This window comes from Equus quagga, chromosome 12, assembly GCF_021613505.1.
Source record: "Equus quagga isolate Etosha38 chromosome 12, UCLA_HA_Equagga_1.0, whole genome shotgun sequence".
Lineage (NCBI taxonomy): Eukaryota > Metazoa > Chordata > Mammalia > Perissodactyla > Equidae > Equus > Equus quagga.
The window spans coordinates 94,086,568-94,108,962 of NC_060278.1; the positions used below are offsets into that span (position 1 = coordinate 94,086,568).

The 22,395-nt window shown below is 45.2% G+C and overlaps 1 protein-coding gene across 1 annotated transcript in view; it reads right to left on the reverse strand.

The window, feature by feature from the left end:
* PTPRT (protein tyrosine phosphatase receptor type T) overlaps window positions 1-22,395 on the reverse strand; it is a 1,006,957-nt gene that overhangs the window by 360,345 nt on the left and 624,217 nt on the right. Inside the window, exon 8 of the mRNA XM_046677949.1 lies at window positions 5,194-5,490. Within this exon, the coding sequence (XP_046533905.1) occupies window positions 5,194-5,490 (297 nt within the window). The remainder of the gene's footprint in view (window positions 1-5,193; window positions 5,491-22,395) is intronic.

Consider the following 22,395-nt stretch of genomic DNA (forward strand, 5'->3'; position numbering starts at 1 on the left):
GTTTTGATGTTAAAAAACAATGAAATTAAATAAAAAGGACGGGGGGGGGGAGGGCAAACCTTAAAATAGAAACAAATGAACCTAATTGGGTATCAGATTGATAATATAACCATTCAGAGAAAACAATGAACCTTCGAACAGCCAGGATTTTGGCTGCCTAAGGAGAGAAAAACTGCATAGAAAACCTTTAACCTAACCTCATAGCTTTCGTGTTTGTTAGAGTGATTGGCATTGTAATTCTGAAACTATTTTGTATGTATTGCAGGATGCAGCAAATGAGAAAATATGCGGATGCTGGGAACCAGGGTTCTCACTGTGGGAGAAGGGAGGTATATGTATGGAATGAAGCAAGCACAGAAGAATCCTGAGATGCTGGATTTGAATGAGTATGAGCTCATGATTTAAAACAGATAATTCATATTCTTTAGCTCTACCCCCTTGAAGAGCCTAAAGGCCATAACACCCCACTAAGAACACCTAAGATATGTATCTTAGCGCCAAAATACCACAACCCACTGAAAGCAACCAGAAATCCTTAGATGAGCAGTTGACTTCAGGTCTGCCCCAGACCTGAAGATCTAGTATCAAGGTAGTCTAGAATATTTCATTGTGCCAGAAGCAAGGAAGACTGATGAGAACATGTCAAAAGGACCTAGGAGCCAACTTGAAGGGACTCCCACTAGCCATATTTAAGACAATTCGAGCATCAAAAAGAACAATAATAGTAATGAATTTTAATACATCAAGTAAAAAAAAATCTATGAGTGAATATAGGGGTACTAAAAATGGGGAGAGGAATGAGGAGAGAAAAGCTCTTCTATAAGTAAGAATGCTCATTAATACATTTAGAGGGAATGTCAGGTTTAAAAATCACCCTTTCGTAAATACTAATGTAATAATTGATTCAGGTGAAGGTTATCAAGGAGTGCTAAAACCATTGTGTGAAAAGTTCCTTGGGTCTAGGACGCTCACAGGACCTGAAAGTATCGATGCATAGATTAGCTGATTTCCAAAGGGAAAAGGTCCCTTTTACAGTGCAGAGATTCGGTGGTCTCCATCTTATCTAAGTGACCAAATGGAGCATCACCGGTAGAGGCTCCCTGACATTATGTACCGCTTGACATGGTACAGTGAGAAATATACATCACCAATCCATGTAGCATTTTTGCCGAAAATGTCTCATATTCTGGTTTTGTCACATAAAATCAGGCTTAATGTTACTGGAGATGTAAATGTGGATTTTCTGTTTGATTATTTTTAAGTGAATACTAAATTTCTTAGATGTCCTATGGTATTGTGGATATGTAAGAGAACATCCTTATACTGAGGTCATGTACACTAAAGAGATTAGAGGTCAGGTGTCATGGCTTCTGCAATTTTCTTTCAAATAGTTTAAAATATGATGTTTTTAAAATATAATATTTCCATATCATATAAATTACACATATGTATCATATATATATATATATAAAAAGAAAATGCAGCAAAGTGTTAACAAATGTTGAATCTAGGTGAAGGGTTTACAGATCTACTTTGTACTATTCTTTCAATTTTTCTATAGATTTGAAACATTTCAAAGTAAAATCTTGTGTATGAGTCAATGAATGGAACATGCCTATGTGTTCCTAGCACAGTGTAGGCACTCAATAAATGGTAGCCAAAATGAGACCATCATCAATACCATTTTTATCTTTCAAGGCCTCCTCTATGCCATTTCATAGTCTTGGCTGTGGTCTGGATAAAGGTGGAGAAATAACCACTAAATAAGTGAGCCGTGGTTTTGTCTGAGACATTTGTGAAGAAGAGAGAAATAAAGAACCCATTTAGTCTCCTATCAACAGCTGCTTCCCAGCTGAAGCAACAGGGCTCAGTGGCCACGAGCCTCTCTCACCAGCCGTGGATTACTTTGCAGGCCCTCAGAGGCACTGGGGTGCTGAAATTACAAATTCTACAAATTCCCCAGAAGACAATTTTGTTGCACGGATGAAAGCAGCATGAGTCCAGTCAGCTCCATCTGAGAGGTTGTTCTTTGGCTCCCAGAGGGGGGTTTCAGTTAATCGACTAGAGCCAGGCACCATCCTCAGCTTGTCCTTGAGGTAAATGAGATCCCAGCAAACAGAAATGGTGTTTCTCCCCTCTTTAGAAGGAACCTAATTCTGGCATACAGAGGAGGCCTGTGCTGTTTGAGACCATCCTTCAGCTTAGTGGTTCCAGAGACAGGGCCTCAAGACGGCTACAAGACTGAGGACTGGTGTCCTGTATGTTGGTGTTTTTAATATGATAAAGTCCACATATCTCGGTAGAGTAGGAATTGATGTTTTATTAATGGTTTTTAATTAAAATTTAATGTCAACGCATTGCTGCTCTCACGTTGTTTTGATAGAGGTTTTGTGATCTTTTCCTGGTGACAAGGAGGATAAAGGGAGAGGTTAAGACATGCCTTAAAGATAAGACTTGGGATGTGCTGTCGCACACATAGGTGATATTCAAAAAGCAGCCCAAGGTGGGCCCAGCATCCTCGAAGAAACACCTTGAGTTGCTCCTGGGCCAAACCCTATCATTCATCTCTGAGTCCTGAATTTTTACGCTGCTTTTCAACAGGGGCTCCTCCCTGTCTAACAACCAGGGGGACCCCAGGAACGCTTGTCACTAAACCACCCTTCTCGCCCTGACTCTGCTTCTCAGATCAGGTACCAATCACATTGCCACTCCTCGAGAGTCTATGTCATATTTTCTACAACCTTGTGGAGTGGATGTCTAGAGCTCTCGGGGGATTTCCTAGGACATGTGGGTGATTTCCGAGTTTCTTGTGCTAGAGGAGCCTTTGTCAAGAAATTTTTTTTCTGGATTTAGTGCAAATATAGTAGCACATTTATTGAAAACTTACAATCTGCTGGGCATTTTTCTACTGTCTTTGTATACCATCCCTTTTAGTGAGCACAACAACCTATAAGGTAAGTACTATTATCATCCCCATTTTAGAGATGCAGAAACCAAGGCACTGAGAGGTTAAGTGACTTGTCCCAGGTGCATTTGGCTCCAGAGTCCGCCTTCTCAAATAGCGCACTCTTCTACCTGCTGGAAGAAGGGGCTGTATGTTTTTGAAACAACGGAGCCAGACCTAGGGAAAGGTCTGGCAGCTTTATCAGAAGCCAAATCCAGGGCCACAGCCCCTGGGCTGCAGAATAAGGGCAAGAAGGAATGCCCAACTCCTTCTGCTGGAGGCTGGATGGGAGTGGGTTCATAGGAAGTAGAGTGCTCAGATCACCTGGAGAAGTTCATCCAGGGGGAGCTGTACCCACAGAAGACTAAGGTTCATTGAAAGGCAGGAAGGTGGGGGGCCAAGGTGACAGAGGCTAAGTCCCCACTGCTTTTGCTACCTAGAAGCATGGTCTGCAGGGGCTGAAAAGAAAGTGGCTGCAGGGGTGACTTTAAAGGGGGTCAGGAAGGGCAAACCCTTCCTGTGAAGGTATTTTCTTTGTGTAAAACTTGCAGTTCTAGCATAGGACTTAGAGGGGACTGAGAATCGGGGGTCCAGGGGAAAAGAGGCTGGCGCTCTTTCCTCTGTCTCCTTACGGGAACTTGCAGCTGAAGATATGGATCTGGATCCCACCAGGGGCCATCACTCAGGGGTCCTTGGACTGACTTATATGAAACAAGAGTATAGAGAGGATTGCCACGGTAGAGGCTCTGCTTTGAGGTTCTAAGGCTAATCTGTGTCAAGTGGGGGTATTTTCTTCATGTAGCTGACAATGACAGTGCTCTGCCCAGATCCCTTCTGATCTCTTTGTACCACTTTTGTGCCCCTTGATCTTTTGCCTGCACGTGCAAAGAGCCAAAAGTTCCTGACAATTTACTTTCCAATCCTCCTTCCCCATCCTAGCCCTAAACATTGGCCGGCAGTTCCCTTCTCTGATTTGAAACAAGAGTGATGCATACCTGCCCTGTGGAGCTCTGTAGGCTCAGGTCGCAGACCCCCTTTGCTGGACTTGGCCTGAAGTTGTATCTTGGCTTTCTCTCCTTCCTTGTCCTGCTTCCCTCACTCCCTTCCTAGTCTCCCCTGAGAACACTTCCTTAATCAATCACTTGCACACAAATCTTCACCTGAGAGTCTGATTCCAGGGAACTCACTAAAGTCACCCCACGGGGCCAGAGGCAGCCTGGCTAGAGGGAAAGCTGAAATAGGGCCATGGAGAAGTGTTTCCTAATGAAGTCCGAGAGCTGGCAAGTTGTTCTGTTCTCCCATAAATAAGATAACTGCTGTGGTGGAGTTACATGGTACATGCAATGGGAGCCTGAGTTGGAACACCCACGTTGGCTTGGGGCAGTCAGAGAAAGTTTCCTGGAGGAAGTAGCATGTAAGCGAAGACTTGAAAGATTAATAGAGCTTGTCGCACAAACATGGAGGGAAAGGCCATTCCAAGCAGGAGAAACGGCATGAGCAGGGAGGGAGGGGCGGGAAAGGTGATGTGTTCCAGCAGGTACACATGGCTCTATGTTCCTGGAGTCTCAAGTTAAGAACCAGGTTGGAAGATAAACTGCAGGAAGCAGACATCAGAATCTTGTAGGGGTGGAGGGGGGAGTGGTGGAGTGGGAGGAATGGAGGCCTCCAGGCTGACTTTATCTTGAGTGACTAGATGAAGGTCATTGAGATGAGGAACACCGGGAGAGAAGTCAGCCTAGAAGAGCTTAGTTTATTTTTGGATACTTTGGGTTGAGATGCCTGGAGGACATCCAGGTGGGAATTCAGTTCTGGGTACATTCAACGTATGCGCTAAGCTCTTTATATGTACTTTTTGATTTTAATTCTTAGAGTCCAGAGTTGTCTGACTCCCAAACTCAACATGTTTAAACTGTGCGATCCATATACACTGTCTCTTTCAGGATGCATCAACGTGGTTAAACGTTGGGCATAGAAGGTGGTATAAAGTGAGAAGAGGGATGGGGATGTAGAAACGTCAAACTTGAGTGTGTGTCTGTGGCAGAGCTACCATTATCCATGGGAACAGCGCCCCCTGGAGTTGTGTAATACACAGCCTGCATGGTCCTTTATTGAAGACCTTGGAAAAGAGGCAGATACAGAGGGGGAGATTAAAGATTCAGGAAAAATTAAAACCTCATAACTGACAGGTATGGCCCCGTGAGCATGTCCAACATTCTCCATTCCAAAATAAGCGCGCCTCCCTCACTCACCGTCCTCCTCCGTCTGCACCACCAGCTCCTCACTCTCCATCCGGCCCTCCGGGTTGGACAGCAGCAGCCTCAGCCGGATGGTCATGAATGGGCGCAGGCCACGCAGGGTATAGTGGGAAGATGTCTGGATGACCTCCTCAGCCTCATACTGCTGCTGGTTGAACACGTACTGGTACTGCACCGTGAGGTTGTAGCTGTGGCAGCGGGTCACCGCATAGCCAAAGGGCTCCCACTGCAGGGTCAGCTGCCGGGCTCTAATGTCCACAATCTCCACATTCTGTGGGCCGTGCACTGGATCTGCAAGACACACATGCAAGACACAAAGGCTCTCAGGAGACGGTCAGGAAGGCGGGGTTGGGTGTTTCAATAAAACAGAGGAGACCAGCACTTCAAACTTATCTCAACCACTCAGCCACTGCCTTCATGATTTTTGCCACATAGAATGTAACTGAATTAACATTTTTCTGTAAATCAAACTCCTTTTTCTTACTTAAATACATGCATCTGAATGAAAACATAACTATATAAAGGGAAAACCTGAATCACTTGCCATGAATAAATGTTAACCATGTAAATAAACCAATAAATAAACCATAAAAATAAATGCAAATTGTTAAATTTTTAAAGGTTCATCAGGGTTCCACTAAAAATCATCTTGGGGACCACCAACAGCATACACAATACTTTGGGGATATACTAGTTTAGAAGGTTGCTAGGGTTCTGACCTGCCTCCTTACGTTTAATCCGGGCACATCCTTTCCCCTTAGGAAACCAGCCCCGTATCTTCAGTTAACTGCACGAAGGTGGCCAGGCTGGAAATTGAGCCGCATCCTCAACACACAGCACCCAGTCTATCCACATGGTCACTGTGACCTGTTGACTATGCCTTGGAATTTTCCTTCCTTTCAATGACAACATACTCATCATTTCTCAGCCTCCTATGACAGCCCTCAACCCTTCTTCCTCTCCTCGCCACTTTTTTCCAAACAGGCCCCTCCAGGGACATCATTCTAAAAGCAGATCTGATCACCCTAATGCTGTCTCCTACTCCATCCCTCCCTACTGATCTTGGCCCCAGATCCCCATATATAGCATGGGCTATATCTTTGTTTATTATGAATATTCTGTTTATACTTTACACAAATTAAATATGTGTTTTTGTACAAAACAGAGTATAACAATCAAAATAATTTTTTTAAATCCCCACGTATAAAGCTCATTCTGTAAGGTTTAGGCATGTGTTATGATAGAAGCATAACTTTTTTTGTGATCAGCATCCCCATAAGTTCTTGTGTCACGTTCTCTTAGCCAGGAGCAGCTAAGCACAGGCTAGAGATCAAATCAGTATATTTTCCCCCATACCACCTATAGGACCTACCAAGTTATACAATCTCTTTGGGTCCATTTTTATTTTATTCGTAAAATGGTGATGATAATAGTAGCTAACTTCATTGGGAGAGGAGCAGGAGTTAAATGAGATGTGGTTTGAAAGCAGTTAGAACTGCACGTGAAACTTAAGTATTTGATATATGGTAGTTTTTCTTTTGCAATAATAGGAATATAATAAGGCTTCATATGCTTTATCTACACTGAACATATTATAAGTGGCAGTGCTGGGTAGCATCCTTACGCAAAATAATGGATTCTATCATCTCTCCGGTCCCTTCAAAGCATTTAGGGATAAGGCTGCTTCTGCCAATGCAGCAATAAGAAAGGGATGGGGGACTTGATGCCAGCTGAATTCCTTGATTGGTCCCTGTGGGGAAAATGTCCTGGACTTGTGTCAGAGCCTTACCAAGGAACATACTTCAAAGTGGTCCTCTTTTGAGAAGGATGCCCAGAAATGTCAGGGAGCCTGGCAAACCTGCCCAGATCTGCTCATGTGCTGCTGGGGAGAGTGGACAGCATGGCCCCAGCCCAGCTGAGAAGTTCACAGTCACTTTTATAGCCCCATTATTCATGCTCACAGGTCCTTTGTGTAAAGGAAAGCCAGCATCCCAAAAGCAAATGGGTGACTTTGAAAATGTGACATTGAACAAGCTGTGGCTGAGGATGCATTGTGCTGAGCCCACGTGGAGTAGGAGGTGAAAAGTACGGTCCCTATAGTTCGGGGTTATGATCTGGCGGGGCTGCCACGGCTGCTTGGTTTAACAACTCAGGACGCCATGAGAACAAATGCACAAGCACAGGGATAGTGAGAAGCTGCTTGCTTGGGAAGTCCAAGCATTCCCACGAGCCTTACCCAGCTGGAGCCTTTCTGCAAGTCCAGATGCTAGAACTTCCCTAGCTGGGAGGCTGCCCACCCTGCTCAGGATCCCATCTACATTCTTCCTCTGGGTGTGCCTTCAAAACTGATGCCAAATCCCAATAAGATAATCACCCGCACTCATTAGAGACAAGAACAGGAACATTTATGACCCTTTTAGGTCCACAGCTAAAACCTCATTTTGTCAAACATCTTAAGATGTGCCACAGCCCAATATGCCCTTAAAGCACAAACAAAACAATAATAACAGAACACCATTGATGGCCCGCAGCCACAGCATTGGGTTCTACCACCTGCATCACTGTGCAACCGTGTAGGGAGGGCGTGTCAACCCACTTTACAGAAGAATAAACTGAGGCCCAGAGAGGCCCAGGAACTTGAATAGAGTAGCAAGGTCCACAAGTATGGTTTTGAACTTGTGTCTGTCTGACTCCATGCCTAGTATGTGAAGTCAGAAGATGGGCCTGGCCACAGGGGCCTGGAAAGAGAGCCTGTATATGCTGTGTATGCACCCCGAGGAAAGAGGACACAGCCTCTCCCACTGCTCTCCTTCGCTCTGCCTTTCCCCTCCTGCTGGTGTTCAGCAATCCCCTCTCCCCACCGCAGTCCTCATTCACTTTGCCTCTTCTGTGAAGACTTCCTTGCTGAGGCCCTGGGCAAAGGTTATGGCTATTTCTTTCTCCTTTTATTAACTGTTTCCTTATATATTAATCATTTTCCGCTGTGACAGCTTTTTAAAATTGTCCCTGCTCACTAGGATGTGAGCTCCTTGAGAGCAGGGGTGCTCTCTGCTCATCACTCCAGCCCACGTCCACCGCAGGGACCTGCAGAGGAGGGTCTCGGTAAGCATCAGCTGAAAGGATGCTCTGTTTTGTAAATCTCACCCAAACCTGTGAGGAAAGCATCACTAGCCTCATCCTGGAGGAAACCAGAGTGAGGTGAAAGGATTGGACCAAAGCCACATAGTGAGTGGCACAGCGGAGATCTGAAGTCCTTGAGGGGCCAGCAGCTCTGTTTTCTCTGCACTGTGACACCATGAGGGACTGAGACGAGGGAAAGCACATAAACATGAGGCATGCCACAGTCATCAGGAATCTGGGGGAACCTGGGGAGAATGTAAGAAAGCCTAGAACTGTGAGGCAGAAATGGCTTGGTCCTCAGGAGCCTGAGGTCCTCCTGAGGAGACGGTGATTTGGAGACTTAATCATTTAGTGCTAAGCTGGCCACTGGCCTGTCTTCCCACCCCTCGTCTCCAGCTACTACAGTGTTCTCTCCACAGCTCACCCGTGGAGGAGTGCACAGAAACACTTTCTGCTCCTCTTAAAGGAAGGGGCAGGCAGGGGTGCCTTTTCAAAGAGGGCAAGGGATGTTGCAAGCCTGCTACAGAACAAAGAGATTTTCTCCCAGAGAGGGAAGGTCAAGACATGGGAAAAGTCACTTGGTCCCTCTGAAACACATGTGACTGATCGTCATCAGACAGGCCACAAGGAAAAGTGGAGCCGGGCAGGGAACAGCTTGAAGCCAGACTCTCACGCTCACTAGCTGTGTGAACTTGAGCAAAGACACTTCATCTCTGAGCCTCTATTTCCTCGTCCATAAAGTGGAAATTATTGCAGTAATCTCCGAGGGCTGCTAATGAGTATAAAATGAACTATAAAGAGACAGAGAAAACTACCTCTGCCTAATAGGGGGCATTCCTCTTGGAGAGAATGACCTTTCCTGGAGAAACGTCTTGGGAAGCTTGTTGGAGTGGAAGCTGCATTCTCAGAGCCTTGGGATCAGTTGTGGTCAGCCTTCAGAGGAAGAGAAAAATGAATTCACTGGATGCTGGGTTTGAATAGGAGAAGCTGGGGGTGAACAAGATGGCAGAATGTTGGGTGGAGCCCAGTGTGACTGTTCTTCACGTGACGCCTCGATCTTCAGCAAGGTCCTCAAAATACCACAAAATGGTTTGTCATGATTGAACTTCCTGCAGATTCTAGAAAGGGCTTGGATCTGCATGCCTCACTTGGGCCAAATAAGATGCCACATGGGAACACAGGGACCAGACGCAAAGGGGACTCAAAATACATCCATATGTGTTACCAACAGATGATTTCGGGATTTCCCAAGGCTATGGAAATTAAGAGGTTTAAGAAATCTCAGTTCACGTGCAAATGGCAAGAAGACCTCTGGTGGACCTGTGAGTTGGATATGTGTAGGTGAAAGTGTTTTGTAAGTTCAAGAACTCCCCTTCAAGAAAGGGGAAGGCAGCGGCTATTTACCAAGCTGTAACTCTGGACGAAGAACTTTCACGCTGAAAGCAGCCCTCTGGCACAGAGAATTGAGGCCAACAAAGGGACATGACTGACTTAGGGCCACACAGACAAGTCCTCAGCTCTGGGCTCCCCTGGCACTTTGCACAGCTGCCCACCCACTCAGCATTTGTCACGCTTTCTAGGAACTGCTTGGTCATTTATCCATCACTCCTCCCAGGCTACAAGGGACCATGTTCTGTTTGTCCAGCAAGCCCAGCACATGGTGCAGGGCCTGTCGAGGGGCCAGTTCTTGTTTGTTAAGCTGAGATGAACAGATGGTGACCTGTTCTTGGGAACTGAGCTCAGACCCCCTGACTCCACAGTCCCTGTTCTGAGCTCTCCAGCGCGTCATCAAGTCTTTAAGGTGAACATATCTATTTTTGGATTCAAGCAAGAGAATGTCTTGAAATTCTACACAATAGAAACTGGTTTTCAAAATGGTGATGGAAGCATTCATGCTTTCAATCTGACACCCCCCTCCCACACCCCGAAACCTCAGCTGCTGAACCCAGCTTCTGCTCCAGTAATTGCTGCAGCAGCGAGAATCTCAGGTTTACATTCGGGGTGGTGCAAACACATTGGAAATTGCTGAGAAAGCCTTGTGTGTGCAGTGGAGATTGGTTTGTTGAATTTATATCCCCCGTGTAAATATATCCAGGCCTAGGGCCTATGGTTTCTGCCTCCAGATAAGGCGCAGTCCACACAACCTTCTTGAGTAACAGCCTGCAGGCCAATGAGATGAGAAACAGTAGGAAGCGAGCGTGGCTTGTCTGGGAAGCTGGAAAATCTTCCTGTAATGGAAAGTCACAGTGGTTCGGCCTCTGGGTGTACTTTCTTTCTGCCCTTAGACTTGGCAACAGGGGCCCTGTCCTGAGCCCTGCGCCTTAAGGAGCACACTCTGGCTCTCTTCAGAGTGTGCCCTCTTCCTGGAGCAGGAGTCAGTGAGCCAACATGTCTACTGGGCCCCTGTGCTCCCCCTCCCAAACCAGGCTCCAGGCACCTGACACCCCAGAATTCCCTGCCCCAGTGGCCCAAACTCACTTCCAGGGTTTGTGGGAACCTCTTTCCTTGGTCTGCCCTTCCAAGATCAGACCATACTCCATGTGTGCACCCTTAGGCCCAAGGGGCGACCAAAGAATGGTTGTTTGTGGGGAGTGGACAGAGCTTGGACATGAGGATTAAGGTCTCCAGATACATGTGCAAGAGGCCTTTTGTGAAGAGGGATGCAGGTGGGTGAAAGGGGAAGGAAAAGGGCCACAGGCCTCCGTTTGGATTCTTGCCCCAGACCCATCCGTGTCCTCACACATCTTAAGGACAGGGGTGTGTGTGTGTATGAGACTGACTCATGTCTTCGGAAGCTTCTTCATTCCTGTAGCTGCCTCTGGAATGCAGGTTGGTCCTCCTAACCTCTGATCACTTCTCCCCTTCCAAAATAAGATCTTACGAAAGTATCATTTCCTCCTGAAGGACTATTTTCAACCTAATATCGGAGCCCACCCTGCAACTTGCACCCTCCCACCCCCAAATTCCCTCCCTCATTTTCCAATGCTCACTCCTCTAACCCTACATTCCTAAAACAAAGTCTTGCATCCTGAATCCTTTCACACCTCCAAGCTTTTGCCCATTCTTCCCCCTGCTTGGCATGTTACCGGCAAATCCCTATGCAATATATTCAAGACCCAGCTCCAATGCCACCCTTTCCTTGTAACTTCCTCCAAAAGTCTTCCTTGTCCAAGCAGAAGGAATGCCTCCATTATCTGCTTTCTTGAACGCATTAGCACATTTCTTCCATAGCCTTTATCAAATTGCAGATTAATTGTTTATATTTTTGGTTCATGTTCACGTCCTCTGCTAACTTGAGCGTCCTTGGATCTCTTCATTTTTATAACCGGAAAGTTGTTTAATAAATAAATGAAAGATTGAGTAAATATAGAAAGTGGGGGATGACTGAAGACCAAACCAGAATCCAAACCCTAATATAGTGCAGGGGAAATGTAGTAAGTAAAGGGGTGGATCAGGGCTCTCTCTACACTCCAATTGTTAAGGGTAATCATGTGGTTGTCAGAATTCAAGCCTGTTTTGTTCTGTACGGACCCAGCCTCCATCCCCACTGTCAAAGGCAATAGCTGTAGAATCTCGTAATGACCTTAATCAAAGCAGAACATCTTATTAAAAAAAGGAGCAGCAAAGCAGATTTCCAATTCGTGAATTTTCTATGTATTCATCTTTGCATGTGAAGTTTGTTGTAACATATGTACTGTTCAAAGTTGAACCTAAATTGAGATAATTTGGGGCATGGGGCTGAAAATGTGGAGGTGGATAGCTTGTATGTAAAATTAATTTTTTATCCATTTGGAGATGCAATTTGAGTTCCTTTCAAATTAAATTGCAATAGAGTCCTAGGCAGCTGGAAACATTGCCAACATAATTTGATACTGCAAGAGCAGTAATACGTTGACAGATAGTTCGATGTGACCATTAATTTGCAATTTCTGCATGGAAATGATACACGAAGGGAAACAAGGTAAAAGGAAAAAAACTAAAATCCATCTTCTTTCCAGCATCATCCAAACCCACTCTTTTGCTTACTTTCACCACCTCCTCTAATTTATTGCAGGTGTTTGCTGGACAGGAATTTGTTGAATATTACCAGGGGCATCTTATGAAGGTAGGCAGGGACAGGAATCCACAGGCCTCATATGGGGATGCTGGTGCCCTCCCAATCGAGGGTCACTGGGTTTCACCTGTCCTGACAACTAAAATCATCCAAAGTTGGAACATGTTACCTTGTGAGAAGGTGACTCGGTTGTTAACCTCTTGTAGCAATGTTATAAAAGAGATAATTCATTCAAATGTTCATTAGCTCACTCAAAAGACTCTTGAGCATGGAAGCATCATGAGCTGGTGAAAAAAACATGGGCTGTCCTATCACCTGGACCTAAAGCAAGTCGCTTGTTCCATCTGTGTCTATGCCTCATTTTTCTCATGTGTAAAACGTGGATAATACTCCCTGCCTGTTAGGGCTACAAGGTGAATTAAGGCAACTGTGTCCACCAAACTCCGGGACTGTAATTGCCACAGCTGTGTTCCCTCACACACAGCTCCCACCTCCAGAAGGGAGGTGAGGCAGGGGACACATTGAGATAGATTGCAATCATGTAGGTTACTGTGGACCCCTTGCCTGGTTCTTAATCTAGCTGACTGCTGGGTTCACTCTTTTAACTAACTATAGTTTGCAGTTAGCAAGCTTCCATTAATACACGTTCAGATATTGGTGTATCTATGTCTTCCTTTCTATGAACATGTCTTGAACCTCTAAGATGGAGCACACATTAACGACGCAGGTGAATGAGACAACCCTTTCTTGCCTTCATGAGACTCACACTCTAGAGGGGGATACAGGCACAAAAACTGTGAAGGATGGAATGGTGAGCCTGATGAGTCTTTCTCAGGAGGAGTACTGGGCTCCTGGGTAGTACATGGCAGAAAGACACAGCCAAGGTTTGGAAACTCATCTGAGCCAATTTAATCATGACTTGTGCACAATGCTTACGTTCTTACTCATAGAAACTAGAAGCCACCAAAGAAATTTGAGGTGAGTGAAGGTTAATGATTCCCCCACAACTGCATTATTAGGTTATAATAAAAGCAAGTCTAAGGCCAAATTCTACCACACAGATGAGCATTTATTATGCAAATGTTTATTAGCAAGCAGGCAGAAACAGGTCAAACAGTGCATTCTGTAAAGTTCAATGAAGTCCCAGCAAACTGTCCTCTTAGGTGATCTGGTTACTGTCTTGCATGCAAGGTTCATTTAAGGGCTAGATAATAAATATTTTAAGCTTTGCAGGCCAGACAGTCTCTGTTACAACTATTCATCTCTGCTGTCGTAGTGCAAAGGCAGACACAAACAATAAGTGCACAATGGGCATGGCTGCGTTTCAATAAACATTTATTTACATAAACAGGTAGACAAGGCCATGGGCTCTAGTTTGCCTACTCCTGTTCTAGGGGCAAAATCAATTACCATTATTGTCACATCAGACAACCAGGAATCCTTATCATCCCATGGGTGACACAGGACTGTTAAGAATCAAGGCTCAGACACCATCCCTGAGGTCAAAGACTAGAGGTCTTACTGAGTTCTTCATTAGGTATGGCTGGAAAGTTCTTTAAAAATATTTTGGCCAACTCATCTATTTTGACTACCTTCAACTTTACCAATTAGAGTCTATTTATGGTACTTATTATTATGCTAGTCAACAGGTCCCTCATTTCCACCACAAAGACCTGATTTCTGACATATAGTGTGGTAATTAGCAAAACGAAGGTGGTTAATCAAGATATGGCATCAGAAGCACCGGAGTGACGTAGAGCTGTCTCTGGAGTGGGGGCTCTGGAATGGAATACCAGGGCACCTTCCCTGACAGTGTGGTCTTGACTGGAAGGATGGCAGCACTGGGTTATAGCTCAACCTATAAGTCAGCCATAACATTTCCTGTTAAATACTTGAGAGTAAATCGCCAACAGTGTAATGTGATGTCTAGAGGCCAAGAAGGCTGTCCTGAAGGAGAGGACCTTGGGTAAAGCATGGATAAGATTTAATCAGGTAAAGGTGCAAGGTGTGGGGGACCGGGGAAAGGAGGATAGGAAGTGGGAAGGTTAAACCCCAGGCAAGAGAGGAAGCACATTTAAAGTCCAAAAGACAAGAAAAAAGGAGCAAACGGCCATCAAGATTCTGATGCGGGAGTAGACAGGCTACGGGAGCAGCAATCCTCCAGCTTCCACCACGCATACGCACCCCCACACAGTGATGGGTTAGGCCAGTCTGGGTATTACACATGACAACAGTCCCTCCTACCATCCCTAAGAAGCAGGTGAGAATAATAACCAAGGAAAGTGCAACAGCGTGATATGAATATTCTTTGCCAAAAGTAAAGCACTGGACAAGTTCATTCTCTGAATAAATATTTTTGAGTTCCTACCATGTGCCAGGCACTATACTAGATGTAGGAGTGAACCAAACAGACAAACATCCTCTCTGCCCCTAAGGGCTTATGTTCTAGTGAGCAGGGGGGATTAAATGACATATGAAATCAATCAGAAAATTACACGGCGAGTCGGATGGCAGTAAGTGCTCTACAGAGAAACCAAGCAGGGAGGGAGACTCGGGGTCCGGGGAGGCTTATGCCTAAAATTTCACTTCTTTGATTTCACATACTGCCACTAGCTCTTTGATATTTTCTGATCTTTCCTCTCCATTTGCACTCAAGTTCTTACTCTTTTCCTGAACATGGTTTAGCTTGAAATACTTATTGAACACTCATGGGGTGGCAGGTGCTGGGGACATAGAGTTAACAAAAATAGACCCTGTCCTTGCCTTTCTGGAACTTAAAATCTGATGGAGACAGACTGAAACAACCATAATGGCAACTGAACATGTGAGCTGACAAAGCTGCACGTTGTAATAAGTGTTTTGAAGGGAACAGGTAAGGGATGAGCGGGATAAAAATGCAAATAAGGCAAGCGAGGGCCTTTAGGTATGGTGGTCAGGGAAGACGACTCTGAAGAGCTGAAATTTTGGTTAAACGCTGTCACTCTTCTCTCCTCTCTCTATTCCCATCTTTCTCCCATTTTCCACTCATTCTTTGGGCCTCAGTTGTTCTGGGAAAGCCTTGTCTCAAATGTTGATCTCCCTCATAGTTGGGTGAGGTGTCTTGCTCCATGTTCCCACATTGAACGGATGAGTGAACTTGGCTGGGATGGAACATAGGGTCAAACCAGGGCTGTTCCAACAGCGCTGTCCTGTAGACCCTACAGTTAAGCAGCTTGGGGTATGGATCGGGAACCAAGAGTCAGATCCAGCCCAGGTTCAAGAGGCACCCTAGTGGCTACGGCCAGGGACTTCAGGCCCAGAGTGAGCATGAGAGCTGCAGTCCAGGGACAGTTATTAAATCATTATCTCTTGGCTCCAAACACTCCTTCTATAACCTGTTTTGTGATGCTGGAGCTAGAATCCCAGAAACCACATTTCTGCTCCACCCCCTAGCTCCACGCTAGTCTCTGCCAGTAGGGGGCGATAGAGGGAGCCTGAGAGGCTGGAGGAGGAAGAAGAGACTGCTTCCCATTCCTCTGAGCATCACTCCAGCATGACTTCTTCGCCTGGGGGACGTTCCTTCCATCACAGCAGTTAGATCTAGTTTGCAGTTTCTCCAACACCCAAAGAGCCAGTCTCATTGCAGCACCTCAGAGATACGACCACTGGCCAAAAAGTGCTCCCTCTTCCAATCTTTTAAATGTTTATATTCCAGGCTGTTCTCCCTGTTCTCTCCTGCCCCAGAAGTACCTGCTTCCCACAGTTGCTACACTGGTGTAATACCTCCATGTCTCTTTTTCCCTTTTCAGTTTCCTAGCCAATTCTTTATATATAGTTCACCAGAGCTTTCCAAACTTGCTCGGTTCACGGCGTCCTTGGTGTTTGGTAATTTTTTCACAGAGCTCCGAACCAAAGAAATACCTAACACTTCCATGTATTAGTTAGCCCAAACGGCTTAATAGTATTTATATCCTAATGACTTAATAGCAGTTTGAGAAAACAGTGCACACAGATCAAAGGAAAAAGTATTTTAATTTCATTCTTAAATAACCACAATTACTCACTAATGGGAGGCACGCATCTGTTGAGCACTGAACAATTTCTCAAACCGTGGGTCCAGATTAGACACGCCACTCGTTGCCTGCTCCACATTAACTTTTGTGCAATATTTGCTTTTCATCACAGCAACTACCAGAAGCCCAGCTTTGCAGAGATATGATGTCATCGAAAGGAATGTAGCCCAATCTAATGTTGAACGTGTGGACCACCTCAATTTAGTAGTTTGTACAGTCTTCGACAGATGACACTGAGCTTTTCATGATAATTTAAAGTTAAAAATTTAAACGCCCTGAGGGGTTGGCCCGGTGACACAGCAGTTAAGTTTGCACATTCCGCTTTGGCAGCCCGGGGTCGGCTGGTTCGGATCCTGTGTGGAGACCTATGCACTGCTTGGCAAGCCATGCTGTGGCAGGCATTCCACATATAAAATAGAGGAAGATGGGCATGGATGTTAGCTCAGGGCCAGTCTTCCTCAGCAAAAAGAGGAGGATTGGTAGCAGATGTTAGGTCAGGCTAATCTTCCTCAAAAAAAAAAAATTTAAATGCCCTGATGTGGCCCCCTTTGTGAACTCATTGTGGTGTCCTGAGCTGCCTCAGCACAGTTTGAGAACCACGACAGCTAACAGTTCTTTTCTTTCTCTCTCTCTCTCTTTTTTTTTTGGTGAAGAAGATTGGCCCTGAGCTAACATCTGTTGTCAATCTTCCTCTTTTTATTTGAGGAAGATTGTTGCTGAGCTAACATCTGTGCTAACCTTCCTCTATTTTATATGTGGGACGCCTCCACAGTGTGGCTTGCTGAACAATGTGCATGTCTGTGCCTGGGATCTGAAACTGTGAACCCTGGGCTGCTGAAGTGGAACATGTGAACTCAACCGCTACGCCACTGGGCTGACTCCATTAACAGCTCTTTATAGGCAATCCTCTCTAGGCAATTTTAATCCCACATTAAAATAAGTGGCGTGATTTATCTCTGAACTAGACCTTGACTGCTGCAGGACTCTACTTCCCGAACTTCATGAACATTCTGCGTCTCCGTCATTCCTCTCCCAGTGCTCCATTCTCCCTGGGTACCTTCTGCCCACAAACGTGATGTTCTAGCTGGCCACACTCTGCTTCCCACCTCCAGCTCGGGCCGGACTCTTCCCTCTCAGCCCCATCCAAATGCAGCTACCTGGATTGCTGCTGAGCTCGGGGGCCGGGTGGTTGGCGCACCTCCTGCCACATGGACTGCTTGGGTGCTCAAATGCCAGGAAGAATTAAATGGACACAGGCACAAGATTGCAGCCTGGAAATAAAAGCTTTAGAATGTTTAAAAATTACTTTTGTGGCAGAGGAAATAGGGTTGGAAAGAGAGAAGCAATTTCTAAATTACATGGTTTCAGTTTCCAGAGAAAGGAAAAGCATTTCCAGTTGGGGGGGTGGGGAGGAGAAGGTGAGGCCATAACATCTTCTGGGCTTCACTTCAATTCACACTTAATTCACGGCAAGTCTCCTGTCTACTAAAAAAAAAAAAGGGCAGGGGTGGGGAGAGAAAAAAGTAGCTGGAGAAAGGAGAAAATCTGAAACATCTCTGATGGTCAAAAGCCACCTAGCGCTGGGCCCATGTGAGGTATTAAACATTCTAAACACTTCTCTTTGGGAAATAAAGTCTGGCTGTGAACAACATGGACACTCGAATTAGGAAACAGTCTTCAGTGTATCTCATCTGCCATCACTGTGATGCTGGTGAGAAGCCATGTGTAAATCAAATTATTTCCAGAATATCTAAAACAAACAAAAGTACTATTTTCTGATTGGACTCTGACAGCCCCTCTCCCCGAACGACTACCTTCCCTTTCAGTTGGAGAGTTCAGCTTTTTATATTCGCACCTGGGGCTGTTCCAAGCTGACACTACCTGCAACTGAGAACCCCCACCCCAGGACATTCTTGACCTCCCAAGGAAGCCCATGAATCTGTAGACATTACTCAGGATTACTGGACCTTGAAGAGCCCTGCTGTGTTAGCAGCCCAGAAATGCCTACCAAGCTTTTTTATGATGTCCAAAGCTTCATTCTTTGAAAGGTACAAGAGTGTCATGAAATTGAAGGAAAATTTTCAAACAAAAACCACTGTCCATTAAAGGTGGCTTGTTCTCCATCGAGGCTCATTTGGGATTTACCTGGGCAATGAGAAAGGGTGCGCGACAAAGCAAAAGCTGTCTATTCCAGTCACCTTATGGCAAAACATCAAGAAGTGAACCCCAGTAGAAGAGGGGGCACAGCAGAACAGCAGCTAGAAGACCCATTTATCCTCTGATTGTCTGCCTCGCTCATTTGTGAAGCACCCTCTGGCCTGGCTGAGCATCTCTCCTCAGCAAAGATAATGGGCTAAAAATGTACACGTCCTGTTTCCTGGCTGATCCCTCTGAAAGAAGGTGCCCCTGGACATGACACAGTGGGGCCAATCGTAGCACAGTCTCTTCCATTAGCTACCAAATGATAATGACATCACAATCCCAAAGAGATCACTGTCCTTCCCTTGACTTTCAGTTTTGACTTTCCCTTCTAAAGCTGCCTCTGCAGAATGTGAGCTTCCCTTCAGTGTCATCAGCCAGCATGCCGTTCCCACCTTTCATCTCCCCTCCATCTGCAAATAGTGTTGCTCACATGCCTGATGTTTTCACACTTTCTCTCTGCTGATGAACAAAATTTGTTTATGAAATGTGCGACCTTTAATGAATAATTTTATCCTTTCTGAGCCCTGCTTTTATGTAAATATATAAAGTGGAGCTAAGGATACCTATCTCCTATGATTCTTCTGAGGTTGAAATGGAATTATATGTGCTCATATATTAGTGGGATATTGCTGTGTAACAAGTTTCCCCTGAAGTCACTGTTTACAACAACAGGCATTTATTCCTCAGCTCATGCATCTGCTTGTCTGACCTCGTCTGGGCTCAGCCAGGCTTGGCTCCAGGCTGTGTATTGTGCTCAAGTCTGCTTCCCGTGTGTTTATTTCAGGGCTCAGGCTGAAGGGGCAGCAGCTACTCAGGGTACGTTCTTTCCATGACAGATGCACCAGAGCCAAGCCCACCCATGCAAGAGCTCTTAAGGCCTCCCTCAAGTCATGTCCACTAATACCATAATGCTCACAGCAAGTCGCATTGGCAAGCCCAACATCAATGGGGCCACTCCTCCCACAGTGGGGAAGTGGGGGTGAGGGGAGTGAATATTTGTGACATGATAACCCAATATCACTAATCAACACGAGTTTACACTTTGGTTAACATGCCAGCGAGCACTTCTTCACACAGCACAGGCTTGGTCCCGTGTGGGGAGGAAAGTCTGACTGGGTCAGTTCTCTGGGGAGCCAGAAGATTCCACTAAAACCACAGGTGTAGGCAGTTGCTTGCCCTACCTCCATTTGGACTCTTATGTGATGTGTCCCTGGGAGAGAGGGGCAGAAGTACAATAGATAGGCCTGGAGAAGGCAGCCTGGCATTTGAAGTCCTTCTCAATCTCAATAGGAAACTTTCCCATCCACCAGCCAAGCTGGTCAAGTCAGTCATTCCTGTCCTCGTCTCCCAAATGCTTGCTCATCGCTCTACATGCCCTGCTCTCCTCTGCCCCAAATCAAAACTCCTGTGATAGGCAAGATAATGGCCCCCTCAAAGATGTCCACATCCTGATACTCAGAACCTGGGAATATGTTATCTTACATGACAAAGGAAACGTGAATGTGATTAAGTTAAGGATCTTGAAATTAGCTTAAGGAAGATTACCATGGATTATCTGGGTGGGTTCAATGTACTCAAAAGGGTCTCTATAAGAGAGAGGCAAAAGGTGAGAGAGAAGAGAGGACCAGCTATGCTGCCAGCTGGAAAGATGAAGGAGGAGGCTACAAACCAAGGACTATAGGCAGCCTCTAGAAACTGGAAAAGGCAAGGAACATGTTCTCCCTAGAGCCTCCAGAGGGAACACAGCCATGCAGACCTGTTTTAGACTTCCAACCTCCATAATCCTAAATGTATGTTGTTTTAACCCATGAAGTTTGTGCCGATTTGTTACAGCAGTGATAGGAAACTAATACAACCCTCAAATATTGTTCTGCTTATTCTATATTTTTTATCCATACTCTTTTATTTTTAATAATTCATGGATGTTTAATTTATAAATAATATTTACACAACATTGTCTAGAGAAAAGTAGTTTGATGAAGAGTCAATTTAAATAAAAGATGAGCCTCCTAATCAGTGCCAATGAGGGATAATCCCAACACTATGTCAAGAGAAATAAAGTCCCACTTTTCTGGGTGTGTCCTGGGAACTCCAAGTCTTCAGATTTGGAGGAATTGACCATGAAGGAGCTGTCTGCTGTGTCTAGCATGCGAAGGCAGAGGATCTCAGCCCAGGAAAGGGGCTCCCCTGCACCCACTGGCCTCAGTCACGCTCAGATGGAGGTCAAGCTGGGTGGAGGCCGCCTGGCAGCTTGGGAGGCCTGAGTGGAGCGGGAGGGAACAGTTCTGTTTTAAGACCCAGACCCACTCCTGGGGAAGGGACCATCAGGGCTTGGCTCTTGGCCTCCTGGCAGCTTTGGAAAAGCTCCTCGTGATGTGTTGAATCTCACACCCTTTTCTATGGGCTTGAGCACTTTGAGCAGCTCTGCCATCTCCTCTTCTTGTTTAGATTCGGATCTCTCTTCCTTCAGTTCTTGAGCCAGGTCAGTTAATTCCTCCATCAGCATTAAGATGGTCCTCTCCACCTTTCTGTAAGTGTCTGTAAGGCTGGGTATATTCAGTCACTCTTTCTCTAGCCTGGCATTCTCTAAAGATGATTCGATCCCCATATACTCCTTTTGAGCAGTGCTAAGCTTGTCAGAGTTGGCATTTCTCCTCAATCCTTGCAGCCACCGTTTCTGCCAGCTGCTTTTCACGTCGTACATAAAGTTGACTTCTAACAGACTGAACAAGTCTGAATATAAATAAGAGACCTACCAGTAAACTGACAGCAGGTGGGCACATCATTGTCTCCCACTGGAGGCTGTGGAAAGTGACTCGGACTCAGGCCATTGGGCAGCAGCTCTACCACCACCTCGCCCAGCTTGCCAAGGATCAGCCCAAAGCCAAGCTCTACAGAGGATGGCAGCCCCTCCATGGCACTGATTCACCACAAGGCTCTGCCCAGCCACTGTGGATCAACAGCCATGACAAACCGCAGGGAATACCCCGACATTCCGCCTGGAACCCAACCAGCAACTGACAGTCTGGAAATGTCAGTTATATGGTGGGTGTCGGGGGAGATTTGTAAATAAACTATACTTATCTTCATTACTGTTTGATGATCCTTCTAATTTCTCTCTTTCTTCTTTGTTCTTATTAATATAAAATTACAATATAATGAAATGTGTCTATATTGTCTTGACACATCTTGAAAACTCTCTACCCCCTACAGCATTCAAGAACTCTTTCAATAAATGAATCATGTCACTGAATACAGAAAAAACCTCCCCGTAACTTTTCAATTAATACCCACCCACTCCCAACATCTGCAGCCTCTGTTTGGTTTGTAGAAATATACATCAGTTTTGCCAGGTCTTGAACTTTACAGAAATGAAATAAATCAGAATGTACACTTTGCTGTCTGACACTTTTAATCATAATAATGTTTTTGAGGGCTATCCAGGTTTTCATGTCGATATAAGTTTATTCTGTGTTTATGGGTAAATAATAAGACATTGTACAAATATATCAAAAAAGATTAATCAATTCTCCTTTTGGTGGACATTTTGAGTTGCTTTCAGTTTGATGTCTTTTGAATAAAGATATTGTGATTATTTACACTTGTGCCCTTTTCATAAATATATGTTTTAATTTCCCCTTTATGAATAATTGGGAGTAGAAATGTCCAGTAAGTGTATGCTAAATTCTTTTTTGAAAAAAAAACACTGAGGTATAATATATGCTAACATTCACCAATAAGTGTAGATTTCATTGACTTCTGCAATTG